The sequence below is a fragment of the Triticum dicoccoides genome, chromosome 7A (genome assembly GCF_002162155.2).
Source record: "Triticum dicoccoides isolate Atlit2015 ecotype Zavitan chromosome 7A, WEW_v2.0, whole genome shotgun sequence".
In the NCBI taxonomy this organism is placed as follows: Eukaryota; Viridiplantae; Streptophyta; class Magnoliopsida; order Poales; family Poaceae; genus Triticum; species Triticum dicoccoides.
Genome location: NC_041392.1, coordinates 515,426,996 through 515,437,602, shown reverse-complemented (window position 1 = coordinate 515,437,602; position 10,607 = coordinate 515,426,996). Strand labels below are relative to the sequence as shown.

The 10,607-nt window shown below is 46.4% G+C and overlaps 1 protein-coding gene across 1 annotated transcript; it reads left to right on the top strand.

The window, feature by feature from the left end:
* Nucleotides 1–2,927, top strand: LOC119333576 (blue-light photoreceptor PHR2-like; the record flags this gene model as incomplete). Its single annotated transcript, XM_037606428.1, has 4 exons — nucleotides 1–735; nucleotides 1,779–2,008; nucleotides 2,129–2,227; nucleotides 2,520–2,927. Coding segments are annotated over 4 exons (1,146 nt in total), but the record flags the coding sequence as incomplete, so codon positions are not given.
* Nucleotides 2,928–10,607: the final 7,680 nt, after the last annotated feature.

The following is a 10,607-nucleotide window of genomic DNA, read 5'->3' as shown; positions in this document are numbered from 1 at the left end:
TCCTCCCCGCGCCGCGCCACCCGCCTCAACGCCGCCGCGGCCTCCCTCCTCTCCCCGCTCACCGCCTCCTCGCCCGGCCTCTCCCGCTCCTTCCCCTCCGGCGCCCCCGGCGCCGCCGGCCGCCGCCGCACGCTCGTCTGGTTCCGCGCCGACCTGCGCCTCCACGACCACGAGCCTCTCCACGCCGCCGTCGGCGCGTCGTCCTCCCTCCTCCCCGTCTTTGTCTTCGACCCACGCGACTTCGGCAAGTCCCCCTCGGGCTTCGACCGCACCGGGCCCTACCGCGCCAGCTTCCTGCTGGACTCCGTCGCCGACCTGCGCCGGAGTCTCCGCGCGCGCGGCGGCGACCTCGTCGTGCGGGTTGGGAGGCCCGAGGTGGTGATCCCCGAGCTCGCGCGTGCAGCCGGAGCAGAGGCCGTCTACGCGCATGGGGAGGTGTCGCGGGACGAGTGCCGCGCGGAGGAGAAGGTCAGCAAGGCCATAGAGAAGGAAGGCGTCGAGGTTAAGTACTTCTGGGGCAGCACGCTGTACCACTTGGACGATCTGCCCTTCAGGCTCGATGACATGCCATCCAACTATGGCGGATTCAGGGAGGCCGTCAAGGGGTTGGAGGTTAGGAAGGTGCTGGACGCGCCAGAAGAGGTCAAGTGTGTGCCTATGAAGAATGTGCTCGAACCTGGTGACATCCCCACGCTTGGTGAGCTTGGACTCTCCGCACCACCGGCCATGGCACAGGTAAAAGTTTTCAGAGACACCTCATTCTCGCGAAACACATTTGAATCTCACTACATTCAGCTTCTTGCCAAGATATAAGTCAATGCAAACTCTTGCGTGGTGAAAGTTTGTGAGTTCGATAATTCTCGCACTGAATTGTGCAAAATAGAACTGGATGGTGCAGCCAAGTATAGCTTGCTTGGTCATGTTGACCATTTAGCTAGTGAATTGTTGTAAAAGATTACAGTGTATTCTTAGGCGATTATGTTAGTAAGTTGGATCAACGCATCTTTGACACTAAGGAATGAGAATTGAGTAGAAAGGTTGCTTGTTCGTGTATTTAGGTTCATACGATAATTGCTGCATGTTGGCCATATTAATGAAGTTAGTGCTAGGGTTTGCATGCTTGCTTCTTGTTTGGCCGGGCATGTGGTAGCATTTTCAGAGCAGTAGGCGACAAAATGAGAGCATGACCATTTTTCTTCTTTTTGTTGTAAATTCATAAAAAAGGTGACAAGATTGTAAAAAAAAGGGCACACCAGTGCACGTAGCTCCCGTGTGTGTAGGGTCCGACCAACCACATGAAAAGAAAAAATGGTTTTGTCTTTGCTTCTGTACAATCGTGATATGCTTCTCTGTTGTCCCAGTGTCGCACTAATTTAATGACAGCTTAAGCCCATAACCTGAGGTCTGCTTGATTCGTACGTGTAAAATGTGGACTGCGACATTGATGCTGACAGCCTGACACCAGATGCTTAGTTTTGTGGTAGTGACAACAACGATAGGGTAGGATCAGTTTATTTGAGCTATAGTCCATATCTTTCTGTAATGTTTGTATACCTAGCATAATACTCCCTCCGTAAACTAATATAAGAGTGTTTAGATAACTAAAGTAGTGATCTAAATGCTCTTATATTAGTTTACAGAGGGAGTAGTTTTTTATGTTTCCATTAATGATTGTGCTTGTGCTCCTGTCATCAACAATTCCCTACATTCAGTTCAACATATCTGTCATCCTGAGTGCTATGTTTTTCTGAAATTGAAATTTCACTTTGTTAATTCAGGACTCAAAATCTGCTGCTGGTTCAAATCTCATTGGTGGTGAGGCAGAAGCCCTGGAAAGGCTGAAGAAATTTGCTGCAGAGTGTTGTATGCAGCCAAACAAAGCTGTGAAAGATAGTACTCAGAATAGCATATATGGTGCTAATTTCTCCTGCAAAATTTCACCATGGCTTGCTACTGGTTGTCTCTCTCCACGTTTCATGTATGAGGAGTTGAAGAAGCATGCCATTAGGTATGTGATGTTTCTGTGAACCCTAACAGAAGTATAGGGAGAAAGTAGTAACATACTCTGTCTCATCATTATGTTATGGTCTTATTTCTTTTGTGCATAATTGGCAATTTTCTCTTCTAGAACAATTCCATCAGGGTCAACACCCAAGGACGGTGACGGAACATCCGATGCTGGGACAAATTGGTTAATGTTTGAATTGCTATGGAGAGATTTCTTCAGGTATCTATTGTTTATAAACCTCAATACTTATGATGATATCATGTACTTACACTTGTGATATCCACTAAATTGCATTGTCTGTTGAAGTGATTGTTTCATCAAGAGAACAGAGATGACAGTACAATATTATTAGCTTCCTTTTATGATCGCCTGTCAAAGAAATATTGCATCGAGATGTTAGGAAGATGTGTAGCTACTTTAATCATCAGTGTGTAAACACTAAACACCAGATTAGTAGCTACTGCAGTATGATTTAGCTGATGAGCATTAACTGACAAATGAAACATGTTAGGTTCGTCACAAAGAAGTACAGCTCTGCACAGAAGACAGTTGCACCTGCTACTGGTTGCACACCAGCTCCTGCGTTTGCTTGAGTATGCACGTAGTTAGCCAAGCAGAGAGTCAGCTGCTGGTTTTTGGTTGTGACCAACTCATGCAACCTTTCAATGGAGTGAAGTTTTTTCCAATAAATGTTGCCTGAAAATGACGCCCCAAGTAAGCTGTTCCTGCATTTTGGACCAATTTGATCTTGGAAGAGATCCTTGTATCTGTTGGCATTTTTTGTAAGACTTGAATGGTATCGTAAAAATTCCTAGATGCTTCTCTTTCTTGCAGTTGAATATAATAGGAATGAATAGATTCGCTTGTGGTGACAAGAATTGAACTGATATATGCCAGCTTTTGGTTGGTGCATTGATTATCTTTGTGTGAAATTTTGGACTTTGGGATGTGCAAAAAAAATAAAAATGGATTTTGAATCCTAAAATCTAATGTTGGTCATCTGAATGAAAGAGAAACGCAATCTGTGTACCTGTTTTGAGCTCCTTGCTCTATATAGCAGAGCTCCATTGTGGTAACTGCAGTCCTTTTTTTGAGATGGTAATTGCACTCCTGATAGCAAGGTATTCCGGGAAGCAATACCAACAGTGACTAAAGTGCAAGGTTATTAGGTTCCTTGTGGTGGAACTAGTCAGTTGGGGTTCAAGTCTTACACTTGTGCTCGCATTTTTCTAATTTTATTTCAGTCTTTCAGACTATGTTTGTTCAGCGGGAGAGGTTTCCCTCGATTGATGTGTCTTGGTCAATCTTTTTTCTTTTTTTGAGAGGGACGCCCTTGGGCGCATTTTATTAATCAAACGAGAGTTACATCGACCAACAAGTCCGAAAGAATAAAGCTAGGAGGATCGCCATCCCAATCCACATCTACTCTAGAATCATAGGAAAGCCTAGCTAATTTATGCGCCGCTCGATTAGCATCCCTTCGACAATGCGAGAACTTCACTGATCCAATATCCTGGGCTTTGAAAAAACAGTCCGCCAATATTGCGGTGTATGGGCTCCAGACTTCAATGGTTCCTTGCATGCTTCCATTAACTCAAGTGAATCAGATTCCAGGATAATATTAGCACAGCCAAGGTCCTATAGCAAAGCAAGACCTCTCTATAATGCAATGGCTTCAGCGGTAGTGCTATTCAAAATATTTGAAAAAAGTGATGTACGGCCAGCCATTGCTACCCCATTAGAGCATCTCCAATAGCACGTGTATATTCAGATGTCTATATATATTCATATAGATAATGGTCTAAAAGGATTCTCTCATATACACATTCAGTTTTGCAACAGAACGCCTATATATAGAACGTCTATATTCTCTCTTCTCTATTTTAGTATTATTTTGTAACTACCAATTCAACTACCATTTTAACAGTAATTCGACAATTTACTTATTACAGTGTTAACAGCTACTTTTCAAACGGCTATATTTTCAACGGACACTTTTCAAACAGCTCTATATCCAACGGCTATATTCCAGGCCTATATATACCACCCCTTCTCACCTCTCTTGGTGGCCGCTCCGAGCGCGGCGACGCCTCCCTCGGCCCCAAGCCCCGAGCTGTGACAGCCTGGTTTTTGCCCTCTTCTCTTTGCCTGATTTTCATTTGGTTTGGTTTTGAAATTTGAAGTTCGAAATCTTTTCAAACGGACTTAAACACTTGGGTACCCCTTGACTTTCACCCAAGTGCCTCATTTCCCTCTCTAACTATTATTTCCTCTCTGGTTCACCTCAAAATAATTTTTTGAATATTTTTCTTAAATAAGAAATATTCATTTCCCTCTCTTAAACCCTAGCTAGCTCAATGTGCTTCAAAGCAACCCCAATTTTTCTTGCCCACAAAAATCTTAGAAAATTCCCAAATATTCTTTGAACCCTAGGGCACCTTACTGAGCAAAAATATTTCATTACTTTTTGGAATATTTTTGCTACAGACAATATTTTCTGTTCTGGACAGAAATGGTAGTTTCTACAACAACTACCATTTTAATTGCTCTATTTTGGTTGATTTTTCTTGTGCATCATCACCTTAGTAGATGATTGCTAACCTCCAAAGCCCAGCTCCCAACTCTCAGTAGTTTGACCACAGTAAGCTGTCAAAGTTACTGACCAGAAACTTACCAGGGTGTTGAAATCCATTCTACTGCGTCTGAGCTCAAACCAAAGCATGGTAACCTCTCAATCTACCACGAACTACACGCCAGACATGAAGTTTAGGCTTAGGTCGATCTGGGGTCAGAGTTCACGCGGTGACCACGCATGTGCATGGTGCCAACCTACATGTCTCCGCGCTCTAACTGCCGTCGAGCGCTCTGTTGCGCGCGTGCTCGTTTCCCTGACTGCCAAACCTTGCCAAACTTCGCCACGATCATCGTCCCGACCCTCTTAACTCCCTCCTGGCGCTCGCCGACGCCGGAGCTCGCCGCAGCGAGCACGGGCGCGGTCCGGCCACGCAACAGTGCGATGCACACTGTGTTCGTCGCCACCCTCTCGCCCCTGTGCTCGTCTCCGCTCGCCCATAGTGCCCGCGTGAGCTGCGTCGCTTTCCCCCTCGCTCACTGATGCCGTTCGTCGCCGGGCACCGTGTCTAGCTGTCCTCCGGCGGAGCCCGAACCCCCCCTCGTCGCTCGGCTATAAATAGAGCCCTCCCCAGCCTCCTCGAGTATCATCCACTCCTCACACACACACACTCCACGATCTCGTAGAAAGCCGTAGCCCGGCCGTGGCAGGCCGCGGGCCGCCGTCCCTGAGCTCGAGCTCACCGGCGATCCCCTCGGGTCGTCTCCGCGGCTCCAGCCCCTCCCAGGCTCGGGCCACCCTTCCAGGGCATCCGCCGTGCCTCGGTGGTGCCGTTCTGCCCGGTTGGAGCCCCTGGTGTCGCCTCTAGTCACCATCGTCTTCAACTCCGGCGACCTCTGCGTTCTGTCGCCGCTGGAGAGGCCGTTTCCAATGCCGTCCGACCACGCCTAGCTAACCTACGGGTACAGACAGGTGCGCCTCCATCTTCTCTTTCGACCCCTCCCTCTAGTTCTGGCCAAGGAGCTCTCCTCGCCGGTGTGTGCTCCGGCGGAGCCGCGCCGCTCTCTGTTTCCCTCCTCCCCTCCCTCTCACCTAACTAGCGGGGCCCGCTAGTCAGCCATTCTGTACGTGCCCGAAGCGGTATGATTGGTGGTGCCTGCGAGGTTTTACGCCTTCGACGTCACCCCCAGTTCTATTTATTTAAATTCAAAAATTCAATTCAATCCAGAGAGCTTCAAACAGCCAAAACTTTTTAACCATAAGTCCAAATGAATTGATTCTTTTTGCATTGTGTTCTTTATGAAGAAATTTAGCAGCTCACCAAAAATGAGAATTTTCTCTGCTGCCCAGATTTTCTGGTGAATTTCAGAAGGGTTCTTGATCTTTTCTTTTTATGTTTATAATTGCTTTCAGATAGTGAAGCTTTTCTTGAGGATCACCAGGAGGGTTGTGAACCTCATCTGCACTAAGGCAAGCCACAACAACATTTTCATGGTGCCATTACAATATTTGTGATTTTTCAACTTGAATTAATGGTTTAATCCATGCATTTAAATCACTAGAATATTATTTATATTCTGTGGGTTGCTTGTTTAAGTTGATATGACTAATTTACAGAAGTTTGAAGCTAACAAAGTTGGTTAAGTAACTAGAAGTAATATTTGTTATGAAGAAGTAATATGGTTATGGATATAAGTAATTATTTTGAGTATTTTCTTGGATGAGAAAAATGATAAATTTGCTAAGTAAAGATTCTGTTTAAAGTGATGATTAATAATAACTAGAGGAGTGTTATGAGTTGTTGATGTTTATGCTTAGTGTGGATATAGTTGACCCAGTTATTTCCGTTGATATATGATGCACATGTTAGTGCTGCATTTCATGGATATTATGACACCGGTTACTTTCACTAAGTTGAACCTGATAATAACTCCACTTGAATATATCGTTGACCGGGTCATGGTGCCACTGAATCGAGTTTTCCCAGTGCAACCACATTTGCCTTTATGGGAAGGCCTTTATTCGGTCCGTTGTCATGCCTCTGGTTAGTGCCTCCAACGAGGGAAGGTTATGGGCATGCGGTACCCTGGCCCGGTAAGCAGACATAACCTTGTGTGCCCGTTGTTGTTATGGTACCTTGTCCCCGCATGGGACCGTTTATGTTTTGCCACGACGGTGGCCGTTGGTGTCTTTGGTAGACACGGGGCCACCCAGGACTAGCCTAGTGGGGAGTGAGTCGGAGTGGCCGGGAGAGTGTCAAGGCAATGGAGGGGTTTCGTCGGAACGCCGTCAGTCCACCCGAATGGGAGTGCGAGGCCATGGGTTCCATGGTGTGGGTACAGTGCGCTACCTCTGCAGAGTGTATTCAATCCATCGATAGCCGAGTCCACGGTTACGAGCACGCTCGAAAGTAGGTCACACCATGGGTCAACGTTTAATTAATTTTGCACACTAAGGTATGAACTTTGCACTGTTGAGAGGATGATGGTGGGTAAATCATCTTGATGTTGGCGACCAAGTGTTGGTCATGGTTGTGATCGCCGGAAAGATCACCGTTTGGTTACGAGGTAACCCGATCAAAGACCACGAGGTTGGTCCGTTTGTGATCCGAGAATGATCACCGTTGGTAAGCAAGTACGAGGGACTTATATCACAAGAGCATGATCACGACATGTATGATATGATGTTGCATTAGTAAATCAATCGGTTAAATATCATGATATTGTTTGTCATTATGTTTATGTTTGTTGTGAGCTTGCAAGTACATTCAATGTACTGACCTGGCGTGTCATGCCAGCTTTTAGGAAAGTCTCATTGGAAAGGAGTGATGTTCGATTGTAGATCGTGTCCACATCGGTGTCCCTGTGCTATGGAGTTCCGCTACGACGTTGTTCCGCTGCCGTGTAGTTGCTATTATCGAGGACCCTTTATGTTCACTAAATAATGTACATATTGTTCAGCCGCACCGTGTGTGCCGCTTGGCCTCGTCACCTGTTGTAATATGAACTATGATCCGCTAATATCAATAAAACGGTCTCCGGGCTGGCAATGCATGGTAAACCGGTTGCTCTGAGCCGGGGTGTCACAACGCTTCGTATCAGAGCCGCGCTGACTATAGGCCACTCTAGACTACGACGTGTTAACTAGACGTTAGTTACGAGTTTAAGTGGAGTGCCGGTAGCATTTGTAGCTGGTTGTTGCATTGTATGAACTTGTTTTATTTTTATGCTAAGTGCTAATGGTTGTGAGTGTAGATGGCTCTGGTGCCGTATCCGTGCCAGTTGCAGCTGATGCCGTACATGTCGCCGCATCTCCTTTGTAACGTGTGGTGTTGGCTGTACCCCCTCGGTGACGACCCAGTCTATCGTGTGTACCTGGATCGTCTAGCGGACTCAGTGTATGAGTATCACGCAGTGGTTACTCTGCGCACTAGTTTCGATTCCAGCACTTACACTCGTACCTCTCGAAGCGGTTTTGCTTCTACCGCTTCTCAGGCTGTGCAGTTTGCTGCATTCGAGGTCCTTGTCGAGCTCCGTTATAACGAGGTCCGGATGCAGAACCACCCAGGTTTCCACTACTATCCCTCTCTGCACGACAATGGTCGTGTTCGCTTTCCTATCATTGATCCGGAGTCTGATAGTGTTTCTAGCCACCTTTCTTGTTATATCACTGCTAGCTACCTTATGATCCGTGAGCTGGCTCGAGAGCTGACTCATGCCCGTACTGCCTTAGCCGCTACTAGATCTTTTACTACTCCATCATCTATGGGATTTACTCCTTATGCTTCGTCCAGTTCTAGTTCACTTATTCCACCGGTTACTCCTCCGAGTAGCTCGGGAGTCTCGATCGTGAATCCTCTTAGTGCTCCTGCTGAGTGGGTTTCACTTCTCACTACTCCCATAGCCCCGATGCTTCACCCTGCACCTGCCCCGGAGGGAGAGCCCTCGAGGCAGCGTTGTCGTGTTATCTTTAACCTGGAGGTTTCAGTTAACGTCGTCAGTTCAGGATCGGGGTCCGCTTCAGGAGAGGACCCCGCAGCACCAGCAGAGCAGTAGAGCGTTTGAGTATCAACAGTTGTTAGGATGATGTACGGATGTAGTCATGATGCTCCGTTTCATGTATGAGAGTAGTTGAACCTGGCATGTTGTTTATCTTTCATGTATGAGGCTATGTATAATTATGTTGGAACTCTATTTTATTCGTTGTGTTTCCTCCGCTATTTCGTTTTCTCTCGGGATTTGTTGCTGGCTTTTCCCCAATTTATTTTGGATGTTTCTCATCTCAGTTGCGTTGTCTTGGGGAAAATCCACTATAGGATGACGCGGGGAGGCAGCAGTAGCAACGCTCATGAGGATGCTCCTGTTCGTCGTTCCGCACGACAGGCAGGACACTCCCCCGAGCCATACGTTCCACCACCGCCTCCACCGCCAAATCCGCCCTCCACCGAACAAATTCTGCGTATGTTTGAGGAAAGGAGGAATAATGATCTGATTGAAATATTAAGGAGTGTGCAAGCTGTGGTTGGACAGAATGGAAATCAGAACGGTCACCACTCCAAGTTGTCAAATTTTCAAAGAACCAAGCCTCCCGGTTTCAGTCATGTTATTGATCCCTTGGATGCAGACGATTGGTTACGAACCATTGAGAGGAAGCTTGAGATTGCTCGTACCGAAGAAGATGATAACGTTCCGTTTGCAACTCATTATCTTGAAGGCGCTGCCGCCATATGGTGGGAAAACGCAAAAGCCATGTGGCTTGCTGATGAAGAAATCACCTGGGCAAAATTCAAGGATCAATTCCGGAATATCATATTCCTACCAGAATTATGAAGGTTAAGCAGCGTGAATTTCTCGCTCCTTCAAGGAAGTCAGTCTGTGGGTGAATATTTGCAAAAGTTCAATCATCTGGCCCGTTATTCCCTTTATGACGTGGCCACCGAAGAAATAAAGATTGTTAGGTTTCTTGGGGGGATTAAACCTGCAACTCCGATGTACCCTCAGTATGTTTGATTTCCCAAATTTCCAAACTCTGGTAAACAAGGCTTTCATTGCTGAAAGGGAACACAAGCTTGTATCAGACAATAGGCCTGCTAATAACGATCACAAGCGCAAGTTCGAGCCAAGGAAAGAAGTGCAGCCAGCAGAAAAGGCTCGTACCTGGCAGCATACTCAGGTGGAATACAAGCCCAATTTGCAGCAGAATGTTAACAAGACCACCACACAAGTCAAGAATGTCGTGACCAACCCAGTGCGAGAAGAGTGCCAGCGCAACAATTCTTGCTTCAATTGTGGGCAAACCGGATATTATGCCAGACAGTGTCCCAAGAATGGCAAGGCAAATGCTCTATTCAGGCCACAAGTCAACTTTATGGAGTCATGCCCTACCCAGCAAAACATCACTCGGCACGTTCATCACCTCTCCGTAGACAAAGGTCAAGAGAACCCCGAAGTCGTCATTGGTATGTTCTCTGTTAATAACATACCTGCCGTAATTTTATTTGACTCTAGGGATTCCCACTCTTTTATTTCGCGGAATTTTGTTGCCCAAAACAAATTTCCTTGTTCGCTTTTGGGCAAGAATATGCTGGTACAATCCCCGGGATCGTTGATCAGGAGCAATTTGGTCTGCCGTAATCTATAAATCAATATCAACAGAGCCTGTTTTCCAACTTCCTTGATAATCATTGAGTCTGTAAAGTTGGATGTTATCTTGGATATGAATTGGCTGACCCAATATCAAGTATAAACTGCATGACCCGAGAAGTCACTTTGACCAGTCAAGAGGGGCATACTACCAATTTTTATGCTTGCAGGAGCATACCCAAGAAAGAAATGGTCTTCACCGTTGTGACTGGTGAGTTGGAATTAATTCCTGTGGTCAGTGAGTTTCCTGATGTATTTCCAGAAGAACTTCCAGGCATGCCACCAGATCGAGAGCTTGAGTTTGCAATAGATCTTGTGCCCGGAACCGCACCGTTATACAAGAAGTATTACCAGATGCCTTCATCAGAATTAGTGGAGCTAAAGA